This window comes from Callithrix jacchus, chromosome 14, assembly GCF_049354715.1.
Source record: "Callithrix jacchus isolate 240 chromosome 14, calJac240_pri, whole genome shotgun sequence".
In the NCBI taxonomy this organism is placed as follows: domain Eukaryota; kingdom Metazoa; phylum Chordata; class Mammalia; order Primates; family Cebidae; genus Callithrix; species Callithrix jacchus.
The window spans coordinates 17,185,017-17,203,304 of NC_133515.1; the positions used below are offsets into that span (position 1 = coordinate 17,185,017).

Sequence of the window (18,288 nt, forward strand, 5' to 3'; positions counted from 1 at the left end):
TTAATATAACACCTACCAATGAAACCAGAAGATGGTGGATTTGGTTGAATCTTCTCTTTAGTGTTCTCCTGGATAATGTCCCAGAGCTGCCATATAAATTTAGGATGAAGAATGTAAAATGGCTGATTTGGGTTTCTCTGACGATGCTGAATATATGGAGTGAACAGGTTGTAATCTGGTTTCTTGTACCACTAAGGAAAAAAAAAATCATGCAGTCAAGTAGAAAGAACTACACTGTGAAAGGAGACAGGGCATGGCTGGTTGATTGGAGGCAGAGGGGCCAGGCTGGGGCTAGAGGATGGGAAAGATCACGGTTCATGACATCTACAGATACTTCTCCACTGGGATGAGGGGATGAGGACAAAGAAAGACCAGAGTGCTAGCTGCAGCAGAGATAATACTTTGTGCTTTAGTATATATTTATCAGGAAAATGGACTGGATCATGGATCAGCAGACTTTTTCTGCAAAGGGCCAGATATTCAACACCTTGGGCTTTCCAGGCCACAGAGTCAGTTACCTCTACTCAACTGCATCATCATAGCATGGAAGCAGCCATGGAAAATAAATACTGAATAGGTGTGCTGTGTTCTAATAAAACACTATTTATGCAGACAGGTGGTGGCTAGATTTGACTCATGGGTGTAGTTTGTTGACCCCTGGGGACTGGATCTGTGTATTTCAAAAATAAGTTTTCCAAATTTCATCTATAGTGACAGAAATTTTACCGTTACTGCCTGGGCCTGAGTTGGGGCTGGGAAGATTGACTAGGATGGATTGACAAAGGAACTCTCTAGGGTGAGGGAAATATTCCAGTTTTTCATTGTGATGGTAGATACATGAATATATAAATTTGTTATCATTCATCAAAATGTACGCTTGTATTTATTTACACAATGTATGCTATTGTATGAAAAGTCGATAAGGATGTTTTTTGAAAAAAGTTTTCAGAAGCGTCTCCGCTGTAACCATGACATAGATTTGGGGAGGGTGGGTGGGGAGAGGCTTAGCTTGTAGAACTCACTTTAAACAGACATCACGGTGTATAGTGGGTATATATTAAGATCCCAGGTAACATTCCACTAATGAAATGGCACTGTTGTTTCAAAAGCTTTGAGAATGACTGGACAGGATAATCTTACATAAACTAAGCCCCCAAGCCATGTGGCACTGGCAAGGGAGCAAGAGGAATGTGGGGCCAGAGGGGGAATCACTCCTTTACCTTCCCTCCTCTTGGGGCCTCACAAGGCAGCAAAGACCCCACAGAAAGGGGCAGCAAAGGCCCCAGAGAAAGGTGCCCTGGGCTGGGCTGCTTCCAACAGAGGAAGAAACAAGGTCCAATAGCTAGAAACTCTGTCTGTTCACAGACAGCAAGAAAGCTGCCAGAACTTAAAACCAGGGAACATTAGGCTGGGTAGTTGAAAAGTTCAAACACCCATCTGATGCTTGATTCTCAGTGGAGGGCACATATAAGAATCAACTGCAGACCCTCTCAAAAAATACACATTGAGGCTATATACAGCCTACATTTCTGGAGATGGGGCTCTGACAGACAGATTTTGAAAAATACTCTCCGGATGATTCTGACTTGCATGCTTGGCCAAGAATCATAAGTAATCATGTGAGGTAAATGTCCAGCCTCAGTCTCAAGGTCCACAGTGACCAAAATGCTCCTGCTCTAGGACCTGCTTCAATCTTGGGAAGTTACCTCTTGGAGGAGCAAAGATCTTTCTCCGACACTCGTCTTAAGAAGGTTACATCCTCTCTGGTCTTGACTAACCAAGTCAAAGACACTCATTTACAGACCTGACAGCATCTCTTACTAGGTTAAACACCATCCATCTTTTCTAGCCCTCACTGAAAACAAGCATGCTGGCTTTTCATGAAGGGTGTCGTCAAAAGCAGCTGGCTGCTTGTTTAGATAAGCAATGATTTACCAGAATGTCCCAAATATAACCTGTTTGTGTTTTTATGGCTAGTAATAAACTTGTTTCAGCCCTATTGCATAAAATTAAACAGATTAAGAAGTAGAAGTCAAAGAGGAACACACTTAAAAAAAGCCGAAATCAGGCCCCCTTTAAATAAAACTGAGCTGCGGATTCACAAAGTTGAGATTTTCTTGCCAATCTCTTTCAATTTATTTCAAAAGGTCCTCCTTTTACTTGAAAGGTAATGTAGCCTATCACAATGAAACAATTCTGAATTTAATCGGTCAACCCTTTAGTGTAACTAGGAATTTCTGAATATTTAGATATTCTGCATTCCTCCCTGCCGCCCAGCCCCTCTGCCCACCAATTCTGCACAAAAGCACTTTGGCATTAGATGATTAATGCTCACAAGTGTGCTCCTGTAACTGGATATCCACATGGTGTTCACAAACACGCATTAAATTGGTATTGATGGGTACTTTCATTGTCTGTCAAAGCTTAATCCTTGCCTTGCTCTTACCATTAATTAGTCAAAGCCATTGTCTGACCATTGGGGTGGGCACATTCAGGAAAACACTTACCAGGTTAAGATTTGCAGAATATGGGGCAGGGTCCCAGGCCACCAAAATGACGTCTTTATAGAGGGAACTGTCAATGAAGTGATGGCTGGGGTTGGTCAGAATCTGCAAACACACGGAAAAAAGACTATTTCAAAGCCGAGTTTGTTTTTTTTTTTTAATTGCTTTTTAAAAAGAGGTGAAACTTTACAAGAGCTAGGGTGAGAAAGAGGTGGCCCAGACTTTGTATTTTCTTCTTGGGGAGGGAGAGAGGTAGGCCTTGCATGCAGAAGCACTTAAAGAATATTTGGGGAAATTACTTTAAAAAAAAACAAGCCCATTCAAAAGTGGGGGAAGGATATAAACACTTTACAAAAGAAGACGTACGTTAGCCAACAAACATATGAAAAAATGCTCATCATCACTGGTCATTAGAGAAATGCAAATCAAAACTATATTGAGATACCATCTCACGCCAGTAAGAATGGCGATCATTAAAAAATCTGGAGACAGATGCTGGAGAGGATGTGGAGCAATAGGAACACTTTTACACTGTTGGTGGGAGTGTAAATTAGTTCAACCATTGTGGAAGACAGTGTGGCGATTCCTCAAGGACCTAGAAATAGAAATTCCGTTTGACCCAGCAATCCCATTACTGGGTATGTAACCAAAGGATTATAAATCCTTCTACTATAAGGACACATGCACACAAATGTTCATTGCAGCACTGTTTACAATAGCAAAGACCTGGAACCAACCCAAATGCCCATTGATGATAGACTGGACAGGGAAAATGTGGCACATATACACCATGGAATACTATGCAGCCATCAAAACGATAAGCTCGTGTCCTTTGTAGGGACATGTATGAACCTGGAAACCATCATTCTCAGCAAACTGACACAAGAACAGAAAATCAAACACTGCATGTTCTCACTCATAGGCTGGTGTTGAACAATGAGAACACATAAACACAGGGAGGGGAGCGTCACACACTGGGGTCTGTCGGGTGGAAAGACTGGAGGGACAGTGGGGGGTGGGGAGTTGGAGATAGATAGCATGGGGAGAAGTGCCAGATATAGCTGAAGGGGAGGAAGGCAGCAAATGATGCTGCCATGTGTGTACCTATGCAACAATCTTGCATGTTCTTTACATGTACCCCAAAACCTAAAATGCAATTAAACACACACACACACACACCCCCCCCCACACAGTTCTTACATTTTCACCAGCAATGTATTCATGTTTAGTGGTATCGAATCCACGTCCTGAAGGATGCAACTCCCTAGCTAATTCAAGCCCCACAACGTCTTCTACAATTGCCTTCAGATGTAATTTGGAGACAGAGTTACAGGTGTGGATGAAGTGAATTCTGAAGGAGCCTCCAGGGTGCCAGCCGCAGCCTTCCTTCTGTGGACCTACCTAGTTCTGAATGAGTTCTTCAATCTCAGCTGCCAATCATCTTTTTAAAATTATTGTTTTGGGAAAAAAATGTATTATTTTTCCTCAGTTTTCAGACACTTTTTTTTTTACCATTATTATGATATACTTCTTTTCCTTCACATGTTAAAGTTTCTGAAGTTAGAATGTATGTTACAGATGATATATATTCTAATTTGGTGGCATTTATCTCCTTCTTTGTGAAAAGTTGTTATTAAATGAATAGCAGATTTTACAGTCAAATGACATCTCTGAATTAAGGAAATATGGTAATTGCTTCTTACCTTGTGGCAGGCTGCCTGGTGCAGTGAACTGTGCAGAAAGCTAATCTTTTGTTCTGTAAGCAACTCAACATAAATTACTCATCATCTAACTTTTTCTACATATTTTGAAACTCTAGAAATCATTGTATTTGTTCTGAGAAGGTTTTGCTATAAATTTGCAAGGCATTCTTATTAAGAATGTGAAGAAACAATATTTTTTATTTCCAATTAAATAATTCCTTTTCATTTAAAAAAAATTTCCAAATAACAGAGTAAAGTTGCAAAGATGTCCTACGGATCCTCAGCTTTTATACTTTTGCTTTTCTCCCCTTTATCCTCTGCTTTCCTTATTGCTATTTCTTCTAAGTTTAACTTTTCTCAGTTCACAAAATGTAACACACTAAGTCTATGATTATAAATATATATATTTGTATTTCTACTCATTTTTCCTTTTAATCTTATTTACTCATTTCCCCCATTCATGTCATGTCTAAATTCCTATTTCTCTGCAGTTTTCCTCATTAATTCGTATTAATTGTAAGAGTGACAGAAACAAACAAGTACTATGATCATAATTAACCAGGTAACTTCTCTTCACTCATCCAGTTAAACTCATCCTCTTCACTCAGCAAGTTAAACATAAAAAACATCCATAAAACACTTCATCTGTCTTACCTGGGAATTAATGATACGCATGGTGGTTTTATTCCCAACATCTTTCTCATAACCACGTGTAGGAGCAGAGTTAAATCTCAATACTGCATCATGAGAATCTAAGGGCACATAAGCAAAAGCTTACTTTTGTTATCTGTAGAATCACATAATCTAGGAAAAAATGTTAAAGCAAATTTTTCAATACCTGAAGCTAATTACATACCATCAATAAAGTTAAGATATCCCTACATGATTTTCACAGAATTTACCCTTCATTGAGAATGAGATCTTGGCTAGAGGAAACATCAATATGGATATATATAGATATAAAATCTATTCCATTGTGGGCGATGCCGTATCATCTAAGTGATATTTAGATACTTGCTACCTTTTTCAACATTCTTTACAAGTGACATGCTTTCTGTGGCCATTCGCCCAAAGCTTCCAAGACTTTGGGAGATTCCTGAGGGATACTCTAGTGGAGCAGGTAAAGACACACTGCTTTTTGGTGCTGGTGTATGCTTAAAAAGAAAGCCAGCCCTTAAGCAGAGATTCTGCATTTAATGTCAATGAAAGAAAGAAAATCAGTCCTGACTTCCATGCAGCCTTATGTACTGCTGTCAATACCAGGAAGACCTGTGGGAGAGCAACCTTAGAGCATTCTGCATTAGCAGCAATAGCCTGGTAGACTGCTCTCGCCCCTGAGGATGGGTGAGATGGAGAGACTGCCAGCGCCACCAGCTGCCAGGGCTCTTATGTTCTGTAACCACACACTGTGCTTCACGAAACCTGAACTATTAATGCAACATAAATCTACATCTCACTTCATTCAACTTGACATCCATACTTGCCCAAGTTCTCTGAATGCTGGGCTGAGAGGTCTTGGATGGAAACAAGGACCCCTATCCTAGAGGCCCACAAGGAGGTGAAGAGTGGGAGGTATAGGAAAGTGGGTTCAGCTGATTCAGCATTGGGAATAAGAGATATGTTTCCTTTGCATAAGGCAGTCTATAAACATACATGTGTCTTGAAATTCCCAGAAACCAGCCTGAAGCCAGAGTCAGTGAGCCAGAAAGCAATTTTCTAAGGGCCATCTTTAGCTTCAAGTATCTCATGCAGATTCCAAGCTTGGCCTGGAGCAAGGACACTGCCTATCTGTGAGAGAGGTGAAAAGAGTTATTTCTGACATGCCCAACAGGAGCTGCATTTATGGTACCTGAGCCCCTCACAAGTGCCTGAGGCAGCTGCCTTCTTCCCTGAGTCCCTGTTACGTGCTCCTTTGGAGTCTTCTTCTTGCTCCCCAAGCAGAAGAAACTCACCATGCATGCCCCCATTAAAACACAGTTATATAAGGTGCCTTCACTGACAAGCCCTGAGCTTAAAAGAATTCAAAGTCCAGTTTTAGCACCAAAATCAATACACTTTTGGAACAGATGAATGCATAAAGTGTAGATGGCTATGTCATCAAAACCTCACCATGTTTTTTTAGGGGAAATTTTGTAGGAGTTGGCAAATTATGACCTTCTGGCCAAATCTGGCCTGCCAGTTGTTTTAGTAAATTAGGTTGCACCATAACATAGACACACTCTGTACACACTGTCTATAACTGCAGAGTTGAGCTGTTGAGACAGAGACATGGTTCACAAAGTCTAAAAGTCTACTACTAAGCTCTTTAAAAAAGTTTGCCAATCTCTACATTCCAGGGGATCTATTCTTTGTATAAATAATGCCAAAATACATGAATGCCTCTAAGCTAAAACCAGGTTTTTACTTCACAATTTAAGGATTTATTCAGACTTTATTGAGGTAATGGATTTATTATTTATATTTGTTGAAAAATGTTTTGTCATAAAAACTCAAATAATATTTGAGGTAGAAAAATTAGATTACCCCAAACAGTAGACTCTTGAAATTTATTGATAATGCAAAGACTTTTTGGACATATGAAATATATCTACTGATATTTATCATAATAGAAAGTAAAACAGGGAATTTTTAAATGACTATTAATTTATTTTAAAATAACTTTATTTCAATTTAAAAAAACCCTATATTTTCAAAAGCAAAAAGAGTTCTACAAAAACTGGCCCTGTTTTAAGTGTTTGCAAGTCTCTTAAAGGTCTGGTTTTTTAGAAAGTTGGTTTCTCATATTTGCTTTAGAATTCAACTTGTTGCAGTATGCTGTTTTATTTGAAGTAAATAAAAGCTCAGACACATTGTTGAGTAGAGAGAGCTATTTTAAGAATCTTTCCAAAGAGCTGTGAATATTCTTCTACAAGGGCAATTTCTTAGGGGTTGGTTATAATTTGGAATCTGAAAACTATCAATGAAATTGTTGTTCTCTGTTACATTAAAACTTGTCATCTATTTTTCTCTTAAAATAGATCTTTCACTCACGGGTAATTGTATAATATTGTACAATGATCGTCTGAAAACTATCAGCTCAGTAAGTTACGAAAATCTTCCAAATTGTGAAACATATTGTTATAAAGAATTGAAACACCACATTGGTTAGTATCATCATGGAGTTCACCATTTTGAAAGTCTGGATAACTTCCAAGTTCATCGTTCAAAGCTTAAATTTTATCATTGACAACAAATACTATCAGTTATTTTCCTAAAAGTGACAGGCTCCCTTGATTCCTTTTTGAGAGCATATCTGCCAAATATCCAAGTCTGAATAATTAACATTTCTTTTCAAGTTAAAATTATATTGCATGCAAAAGGTGGCTAGTTCAGCTCACAATGCAATTACACAAGGGCTTTTCCTTTGTGAACTGCTACACATATGTGTTTTATCCTATTTCTCCATGTGTCCCAACAAATTTGAAAACCATGTGTATTCAAAGATTGAGCTTTGGGTTCTGCTGCCCTGACTTGTGCTAAGAAGCCCCAGTTTAACGCATCATTTTGTGTGTGTGGGTTTTTTTTTTTTTTTTTTTTTTTTGCAGAAAGAAAATAAAAGGAGTGAAGGAGAGAAAGAAAGAGGAAGAAAAAGAGGGAGAGAGAATGGGAATTTAGCTTTATTCTAAATATGGGCATTAATAATGGCCAATCAATATTTTGTGCATTTAAGGTGAAGAATGTATATTTGTGTATTTAAATGGAGAGCTCTATAAATATTTATTGAGTTTACTTGTTCCGGATCTGAGTTCAAGTCCTGGATATCCTTATTAATTTTCTGTCTCGTTGAGTCTAAATCTCTTTATGAGTCTTATGTATCTGGGTGTTAGGATTGTTAGTTCTTATTGTTGCATTGATCCTTTTACCATTATATCTTTGTTGCTTGGAAATCTATTTTATCAGATGCGAGAATTGCAACTCCTGCTTTTTATTTATTTATTTATTTTTGCTCTCCATTTGGTTGGTAAATTTTTCTCCATCCCTTTGAGTCTTTGTGTATCGTTGGATATAAAATGGGTCTGGATGTAGCATACCATTAGGTTTTGGGGGTATGTTTTGATTGGGGGATTTAGTTGACTTAAATTTAGGGTTACTGCCATTTGATGTTAACTGGCTATTTTATCCATTCGTTGATGTAAATTCTTCTTTATGTTGATGCTCTTTACTTTTTGGTATATTTTTAGAAAGGCTAATACTGGTTGTTCCTTTCTATGTATAATGCTTCTTTCAGAAGCTCTTGTAAAGCCGGCCTGGTGGTAATAAAATCTCTGAGTGCTTGCTTGTTCATAAAAGATTTTATTTTTCCTTCAATTGTGAAGCTTAGTTTGGCAGGATATGAAATTCTGGGCTGAAAGTTCTGTTCTTTAAGGATGTTGAATATTGGCCCCCACTCTCTTCTGGCTTGTAGGGTTTCTGCTGAGAGATCTGCTGTGAGTCTAATAGGCTTCCCTTTGTGGGTAACCTGACCTTTCTCTCTGGCTGCCCTTAGTATTTTCTCCTTTGTTTCAGCCCTGGTGAATCTAACGATTATGTGCCTTGGGGTTGCTCTTCTTGAGGAATATCTTTGTGGTGTTCTCTGTATTACCTGGGGTTGAATATTGTCCTGCTTTGCTAGATTCAGAAAGTTTTCCTGAATAATATCCTGAAGAGTATTTTTCAGCTTGGATTCATTCTCTTCGTCATATTCAGGTACACCTATCAAACGTGTACATAGTCCCATATTTCTTGGAGACCTCGCTCATTCCTTTTTATCCTTTTTTCTCTATTCTTGTCTTCTCATTTTATTTCATTAAGTAGGTCTTCGACCTCTGATATCCTTTCTTCTGCTTGATCAATTTGGCTATTCAAACTTGTGCATATTTTGCTAAGTTTTTGTGTTGTGTTTTTCAACTCCATTAGTTCATTTATATTTCTCTCTATATTGTCTATTCTTGTTAGCATTTTATCAAACCTTTTTTCAAAGTTCTTAGTTTCTTTACATTGGGTTAGAACAAGTTCTTTTAACTCCCAGAAGTTTCTTATCATCTAGCTTCTGAAGCCTACTTCTGTTAAGTCCTTTTCCATCAGGGCTTGTTCCATTCCTGATGAGGAATTGTAATCCTCTGTAGAGGGAGAGGGGTTCTGATTTTGGGTATTCTCAGCCTTTTTAGGCTGGTTTCTTCCCTTTGTTATAAATTTATCCATCTGTCGTCTTTACAATTACAGCCTTTCTCATTGGGTTTCTGAGTGGACACCCAGCTTATTGATTCCCAGCACTGGAATCCGAGCAACACACTGCGCTGGCCAAAACAGCAGGGGTAAGACTGATGGTGCTCTTCTGCCCGGGAATCTCCTCCCGTTTACTCTGCACGAAGAGCTGCTGCGACGAGGCGCCAGCAAAACCGCTGTGCCGGCCACAAGAGTCGCACTGGTGACCCGTGGGGCCCCTCCACTGGGAATCTTCTGGTCCGTGAATGATGAAAGTTCGTCTGAAAGTGTGGCATCCTCTCGTTTTCTGTGCTTTTACTGGGAGCTACAATCCCGAACTGTTAGTGATCAGCCATCTTGGATCTCTACCGCATCATTGTGTTTGTACCACCAGTGCAAATGTCAACAACCAAAAAAAAAGAACTCTGAATATACTTACAAAAAGAGTTTTTTCTCATGGTCCCCTGAAAGGGTCTTGGAAAGTCTAAGGGTAAGCTTAGATCTCACTATTCCAACTGCCAAACTAGGGCAATCCTCTGGTTGCAGACAGTGAGAGGAGACTCCAGACAGCAAGGTGACTGCAGGTGCTTGGAGGGAGTCAGCCCCAAGCCAGAGAGGAAGTGTGATGCCAGCACTCCTCAACCCCAGTTCTTTCCAAACCACACTGCCCACCCCTCAGACATAGCCTAGCCAAGGGCCCCAAGAGGTGGATGCATTTCTATTAGTTGACTAATAAATCCGAATTAATTGTATCACCCTTGAAAATATCCCAGCATTTAAATGCCCATTGTTTTATTGTGGATCTGTGTTCTAAGTCATCCAAGGACTTCAAGAGGCACAGGGCACAGAAAGGTACTGCAGTGTAATTCCTTTGGAGATAGTATTAGTCGACAAAATTAAAAGACCACCTGTGTGGAGAGGACAAGGAGGGAGAGTCATATAGGCTTGTCCTAGGCCCAGTGCAAGCTCCCTGTGAGCAGCCTCTATGAGCAGCATGGGGTTGGGATGAAGGGGAGGGTGCATGGAGACTGTCTGTCACACAGATATATTTTGTAAATGTACACCTGGCTGTGCATGCCTCAATAACACACTGTGAGAATAGAAGCTGTCCATTCATATTTAGAAAAAAAGGAATAGGTCAGACAGCAAACAAGGGGAAGAAAGTCAAGTTTTATTTCTGGAGGAGGCATTTCCAGGCCAGAACCATGCTGTGTTGACCTTGAGAATGGAGCCAGACAAGTGCATCCATTGGAGGAAAGTTAAAGCCCTTCAAGGAGCTGCTGGGCCAGCAAGCCCTCCAGCACCCAGTCACTGCCCTGCTCCAGGCCCCATTCCCCATATCCTCCTCCTCTCCTATGCTGATGAGAAAACTGAAACAGCAGGAGAGCAAGCGTCCAGTCACTAAACAATGGCCAGCCTGGGATTGGACAAAGCGGTACTTTCCCACCAACCTGGGAGCCCTGTTTTTCCCCAGGACCCGTAACCCTTACTTACCTCTTGACTTACTTCCCTCCTACTCTGAAGTCCAGGCCCTGGAGTGATCTCTTTCTTTCTTTCTTTCTTTCCTTCTTTCCTTCTTTCCTTCTTTCCTTCTTTCCTTCCTTCCTTCCTTCCTTCCTTCCTTCCTTCCTTCCTTCCTTTTTCTTTCTTTCTCTTTCTTTCTTTCTTTCTTTCTTTCTTTCTTTCTTTCTTTCTTTCTTTCTTTCTTTCTTTCCTTCCTTCCTTCCTTCCTTTCTCTCTCTCTCTCTTTCTTTCTTTCTTTCTTTCTTTCTTTCTTTCTTTCTTTCTTTCTTTCTTTCTTTCTTTCTTTCCCTCCCTCCCTCCCTCCCTCCCTTCCCTCCCTCCCTCCCTCCCTTCCCTCCCTCCTTTCTCCCTTCCTTCCCTCATCTCCTTCCTTCCTTCCTTCCTTCCTTCCTTCCTTCCTTCCTTCCTTCCTTCCTTCCTTCCTTCCCTCTTTCTCTGTCTTTTGCAGAGTTTTCCTCTTGTTGCCTAGGCTGGAGTGCAATGGCATGATCTTGGCTCACTGCAACCTGTGCCTCCTGGGTTCAAGTGATTCTCCTGCCTCAGCCTCCTGAGTAGCTGGAATTATAGGTGTGTGCCACCACACCCGGCTAATTTTTGTATTTTTAGCAAAGACGGGATTTCACCATGTTGGCTAGGCTGGTCTCGAATTTCTAAATTCAGGTGATCCACCTGCCTCGGCCTCCCAAAGTGCTGGAATTACAGGCATGAGCCACCACACCTGGCCAGAGTGATCTCTTTACAGTGAAAATGTACACCTGGCTGTGCATGCCTCAATAACACACTGTGAGAATAGAAGCTGTCCATTCATATTTAGAAATGCCTGTGCATCAGGGACACAAGGATGAGAGCTAGTGTTTCTGGAAACCCAGACTAGGATTTGAATCCAGACTCTGCCCATGTGACTGGAGGTACCTTCATTTCCTTATCTGTAAAATGGGAACAAATTTATCTATTGTGTAGGGTTGTAAGGTTTTCAACAATTAGCACATAAAGAGCATTTTGGGTTGAGCCTGGTGGCTCACACCTGCAATCCAGGACTTTGGGAGGGTGAGATAGGCATATCATGAGGTTAGGAGTTCGAGACCAGCCTGGTCAACATGGTGAAACCCCATCTCTACTAAAAATAAGAAAATTAGCCGGGCATGGCGGTGTGTGCCTGTAATCCCATTTACTTGGGAGGCTGAGGCAGGAGAATTGCTTGAACCTGGGAAGTGGCAGTTGCAGTGAGCCAAGATTGTGCCACTGCACTCCAGCCTGGGTAACAATGAGAGACTCCGTCTAAAAAAAAAAGGAAGAAAAAGAGCATTTTGAACAGGGCCTTGACTGGGCTATATGTGGTACCTATGATTACAATTATTAAGTGAAGCCTAATTTTCATAGAGTGGTTTGCAGGCCATCTACGAAGATGATTTGCCTTCCAAGTCAGCTTCTCTCTCTTCTCTCCCTGCGAGCCTGTGTACTCCTTATAGCTCTCACCACATGCACACCATGCTGTTTCTCACTTCCATATGATGCTGGGCCTTCAGTTTGGTTTCATCTCCCTGGAGCAGTTTTTACCAACCTATTCTCTCTGCCCAGCCACCAGCCCTCAGGGAGGTTAGGATTCCATGGCCATTTCTGTTCTGTCAGCCTACATAGCTCTCTGTCCTTCTCTGATCCACAACACTGGAGTTATCTGTTTACCACATGGTAAACAGATGGTTGGGTTCTTGGGGCTGTGACCTATCCATTTTTGTGTCTAACTTAGGATCTGGCAGAGAGTTGGTGATCAATAAAGAACTAATGCTTATTGAATGAGTATAGGGACTGCTTTCTTCTTTCCTGCTTTTTTTTTTAAAGGTAACAGAACATGTCAAGTCTCAAGCTCTTTCCACCAGTGTATGCATCCCACTCCCTACTCCCTCCCTCCATGTCCCATTTCCCGAGCCCACGTCAGAATTCTAGTTTCAAGTACACAGAACTTGGTTTCCCGCATGAAGTCTATTACTGGTGGTTCAGAGCAGACCTTTCTTCTCTGTAATGTGTTTTCACAGGAATGCTAGTAGCACTGCATTGAAGCTAATTAATATTGCTTATATGCATGCGTGAAAACAGATCATCTCATGATTCTAGGAAAGAATGATCCAGGTTTCCAAAACAAATAGTTTGTTTTTCAATAACATATTCATAGTGGAAGTGTTTACAACTGTTATACTTTTCTAACCCAAACAATTCCACTGCGTGACTCAGTTCCAACAGAAGATTAGGGGGATGGGGGCTGCACTGCCAGTGGAGCAAACACCAGGGGGAGCTAAAGGGCAGCCACTAAGCAAACGTGAGACTGACTGGGTCTCCCTTGGACATCAGTGTGGAGAGGGGTCCTCCTGGCAGAGCAGAGGTAGGGGTGATAAGCACTGAACATCTGAGATACTTTCTAGCTTTGCCATCAATTTTTCATAAGATTGTGATCTTTGGTAAGTCTTTTGATCTTCACTTAGCCAATTCACAAATAGATACTTAGGGGCCAACATGAATTTAGCTACAGCATACCCCAATATTTTAAGCTGCCTGAAGGAATGCGCTGCCAGAGATTGTTTTTATTCTGCAAGCCATTCATAACTATGTGGGTTTGTTTGCATGCATTCGGGTGAATAGGAAGGAGTGAGGTCAGCACCTGGCATGTACACTGCTGATGCTGAGATACCAACTGACACAAATGAAACTTTTTGTTTGTACAAATTGAGTCATGCTATGCTTACATGTTCTTAAGAGATATACAATCTGTTCCAAAGGACCCTAGACAAAACAATAAAGAGAATTTTAAAGAAATTTCCAGGCATGTTCTTCAGTTGTGATTCTACAGTTCTAATCATACTCATATAAGTGCATGCAAAATCAATTAGATTTGGATACTAGAAATTAATAAAGATATAACTGGCATTTCAAGTATTTCAGAAACATGGACTTCTCAGTGTCTTTCACATTCTCATCGAAATTCTAAATAGAGTGTACAAGATTCTGGTCAGGAATATTTATGCAGAAATAAAAAAGGACTGTTCACTGCCATGCAAGAGAAATTCAGATCTTCACCTCTGATGCAGAGGTGTTTAAAACAAAACCCAACTGGAAGCAAGTTACTGCCTGCTTCAAGCATAATACTTAAATTCCTTCTCCACATTATTAATATTGGCCCTCAGAAATGAGAAAGAACTGTGGTGTTATTTCACCCTGGGGACCTCTAAACCAGTGCCTCTTCTTAATAAATTGCAGGCTGCTCTGCTCTGGCTTTGGCTACAAGCTTATGTGACACATGGACTGTGTTATTATGAGCCTGCTGTAATGTCAGCACGGGGACACAGGGACCTCAGACCTTGAGTCCAGACTTACTATCTTGTTTTTTTTTTTTTTTTTTTTTTTTTTTTTAACGTAAAACAGTGTTCTCATTCAGCTTCATGACCAAGGACTTCTGCTGAGATGAGGTCTGGGCTTTTGAGCCTGCCTACAGTGGCTTCACCCTATTTCAAGGCAACTCTGGAACATGGGCCACTCTTCAAGGACACAGACTAACTAATGGATCCACTTAAAATAAAGACAACAAGATTACTCATTTGCAAAGAGGGAGCAACACTCCCTGAATGTCACTTTCAGACAGTTATGACTTAACACTGCCTATTGTGAGAGTGTCCAGGACATGATTCTTTTATATCTGAACTTGAGGCTGAGGCTGTATTTGATTCACATTTGTTTTACTGCTCCTAGTACAGAATCAAGCACATAATGGGGGGCTAAACACACATTTGTCAAATGAATGAACCCAAAGGGCCAAGCCACTTGCTGACTGGTGTAGCAATGGAATTAGCCTGAGTGTAGGGGGAGTCTCAGGAGTGCAGGGATCTGAAACTGCTGAGGGAGAGCCCAGCTACAGCAACACAAGAGCCAGGGTATCTCTGGCAAGACAGGGTGACAGGCTGGGTGAGGTGGGGAAATGGGGGAAATGAATGCTATCCAGTGAGGAAGGGGAATTCTGTGGAGAGCCAATGCTGGCCCATCTGGTGCAGAAACTACCCCGTTCTGCAAGAGAGAAATGTGTTTGAACCCTGCCACACCCCCATCAACCAAAAAAGATCAGAACTGGTATTTTACTTGATAACCAGGAAGAAATAGCGATGGCTAATGTTGTGTGCCATCTTGGCTAGGCTATGGTGCCCAGTTGCTTGGTCAAACATTAGATGTTGCCAGGAAGGTGTTTTTAAGATGTGACTAACATTTAAATCAGTAGACGTTGAGAAAAGCAGGCGACCCTCAAAATGCAGGTGTACTTCCTCCAGCTAGGTGAATGCCTTAAGAACAAAGACTGAAGTTTCCCAAGAAGAAAAAATTCTACCTCAAGACAGCAACATGGAAATCCTTCCTGAGTTTCCCATCTGCTGGCCTGCCTTACCTATTGCAGACTTGTCAGCCTCCACGATCCTGAGAGTCAAGTCCTTAAAATAAATCTTTGTGTCTTTGTATAGACACATATTCTCCTGGTGTGAGTCTCTGAAGAAACCTGACTGATACAGGAGCTGGGAAACAGATGTGCTCCAGGGCTCTTGACAGGGCTGTGAAGACAGAGCCTTGCAGGGAGGGAGGAAGCCCAGTTGTTGCACATTATTCACCACCTTGGAGAAAGTCCCCTCTAGGTGCACTGGCAGTGCCCCAAAGTTTGGATTTGCACCAGAAGGTGGGAGGCCAGAACTTATTCTCCCATTGGAAAGATGTTCCCAACAGCAGCTGGGCTCTTCTCAGAGTCCACGGTAACCAACATTATCTTCGTGCATCCTGCTCTTGGGAGCTGACGCCCTGATTGGGCAGCTCCTGCTTTCCTGCCTCCTCCTCTTGTTCCCCTCCCATATTCCCACTGCAAGATGGGTTCACCAGGCTGTCGGGGGCCAGCCTGGGTGCCTGTCTATTCAGACTGTGGCTTCCGTGGGATACAAAGTCTGAACAGTGAGAGGGACGCTGGGGGTCCAGGGCGGCGCTTTTCTTTCACTGCCTACTGGCATCAGCTATGAGGAGGACCCTTCCTGCTCCCCAGCATTCCCCAAATCCCTGTTCTAAGAGTCCCCCAAAGATTACCTCTGTTGTGACCCCAGACAGACTTATTCTGTGCCAGCAAGGGGAAGTCACCCGAAGAATCTCCAGCTAACATTAGAAAGACCCGGACCAGAGACCCCAACTTGCCCTGCCAATGAGATCCAGAGGGGCGCCAGAAAGAACCAGCCCCCAGGGACCCACTGGCTCAAGACAGGGAGACCTGGTCCCCCAGCTGAGACTTACCTATTTCCTCACCCAAGGAGGAGTTGAGGATTGCGCCTGCAGACATGACGACAGCGCAGCTGCGCAGGCCGCGTGGGTGCAGCTGGCTCAGGGGCACAGCGGGCACCAGGCGCCGCCAGCCCAGCGCGGAGAAGGGCGCCTCGGTGCCGTCCAGCGTTCGCACGCGCACGCGGCTCCGCAGCTGGCACAGCAGCTGTGCCCTGCTCAGCCCGGCCTCCCTCTTCCCACGGAAGCGCACCCCGTGCTTGTTGGCGGTCAAATAATCCTTCATCGCCTTCTGCAGGCGCGGGTTCAGCATTTTGGAGGAGACATTCCCCTTCCAAAGGCGGTACAGGAAGGCCCTGGACATGGAGGAGTACAGCCTGTCGCCGTCGTCGCCCTCCTCCAAGTGGCTCCTTCTCTGCCTCCGGTGCCTCTTCTTCACCCGCCTCCTCTGGACCCTTGCAGCTGGCAAAGCTCCCTCTCGCGGGCGAGGCTCCCCCGGGGAAGGGAATCCCAATGTCCCCTGAGTGTGGCTGTGCCACCCTGGCTGACCAGCAGCAAAAAAGTAGTCGTCGTCCTCCGGATAGAAAGCACTTTGAGATTTTCTTCCCACCTGGGATGAAAAAAACTCTTCATGTTCAAACACATCTTGGGACTGGGCCCATTTCTGCGGGTCTCCAGGCTCTGCATGAAAGGGGCCAGCTGGGTGGGCGCGGGGCAGCGGCGGGCGTGGGTCCAGGCCCCCAGGTGGGGAGGGCTCATGCGCAGCGCCCATGATGGCCCGCTGCTTCCCCTGCACTGGCAGGAGCCTTCTGGTCTCCAGGAAGGAGAGGGAGCTGGGCACAGGCTCAGCGGGGTTGCTGTCGGTGAAGTAGATGAAAATCAGCAAAAAGAGGAGCCCCCAAGCGAATATTCCAAAAAGCATTCGTTGTCTCCATTGCTTCAAGTGTGGTTTCATGGCAGGTTTCTAGGATCAGCACCTTGTGTCCTAAAGCAGATGGGTGGCAGAATGAACCTGAAAAACAGCCAGATGCCACAGTTAGCCCATTTGGGACATCTGCTCAGATGCTGCTGAGGACATTCTATCTTGAGCAGTGTTTCTGTAGAGGTGGGCTGGGTTGTAGAAGGGGCACTAGAAACCAGAATCATCCAGGAGTTTTAGCTAAATCGAGGTGTGATATCTGTCCCCCCCCCCACCTCCCATCAACCTTTGCAAGAGGAGGGATCTCACTATCTCAGATGAGTCTTCGGAGAGAGAAGAGGGATGAGTGTATATTTGCAAAATCCTCCCCATGTAACTCAGGGACATGTGTGCCTTCCCACCTACTGTGGGAAGTAGGGCCCCTGCCCACAAGTTCTTTCTACTTCTGAGATTACCAAATTCCAACTTGGTAGCTGGGTGTGGTGGTGTGCACCTGTAGTCCCAGCTACTCCGGAGGCTGAGGCTGAAGAATCACTTGAAACTGGAAGGCAGAGGTTCCAGTGAGCTGAGATCACACCACTGCACTCCAGCCTGGTGACAGAGCCTCCATCTCAAAAAAAAAAAAAATCCAATTTGGCAAATCTGAGCCAGAGAGTTAAGCATAGTTTGCCTTCTCTTATTTACTTATCAGACCACCAAAAGCTCGGAGCTCACAGATTTTACAGTAGCGCTGCTGTTCACTTCTAAGGAGTGATGACCATATCTGATTCTTCCTGTCCTAACCAGCCTGGGAGGCTGCCTAGAACATACTGGAAGTCCACCGAGGGCACTGAATAAAGCAATACTTCAGTAACTGTGTCTGAGGGTGAATGTTATTTCAGGGTACCTGTTGTCTTCAACAATGTCCCCCAAAATGCCCTCCTACTTCACCCTTACTGTGAGCTTTTGGTGAGATAAGTGGGAAGTACTTTAAAACTCTAAATAGGAGGAGAGATGAGGAGCAAGCTTGCTGATTCTAGATGAGGCTCAGAGAAAGGGTAACAAAAGGGGACAGAGATGAAAAGGTACAATGAAAGACAGAATGAACCTCTCCTCTGTACAGTATTGCAACTAATATGTATTCCTATGTGGG

The 18,288-nt window shown here is 43.0% G+C and overlaps 1 protein-coding gene across 2 annotated transcripts in view; it reads right to left on the reverse strand.

The window, feature by feature from the left end:
- The window catches only part of ST6GAL2 (ST6 beta-galactoside alpha-2,6-sialyltransferase 2), a 98,117-nt gene that overhangs the window by 40,729 nt on the left and 39,100 nt on the right, over positions 1-18,288 (reverse strand). For both annotated transcript variants that reach the window (XM_035271828.3, XM_008980226.5), the window contains exons 2-5: positions 16,253-17,249; positions 4,862-4,959; positions 2,508-2,609; positions 17-191 (exon numbers count right to left, since the gene is read on the reverse strand). In XM_035271828.3, coding sequence (XP_035127719.2) covers positions 17-191; positions 2,508-2,609; positions 4,862-4,959; positions 16,253-17,192 — 1,315 coding nt within the window. In that variant the 5' untranslated portion in view covers positions 17,193-17,249. The remainder of the gene's footprint in view (positions 1-16; positions 192-2,507; positions 2,610-4,861; positions 4,960-16,252; positions 17,250-18,288) is intronic.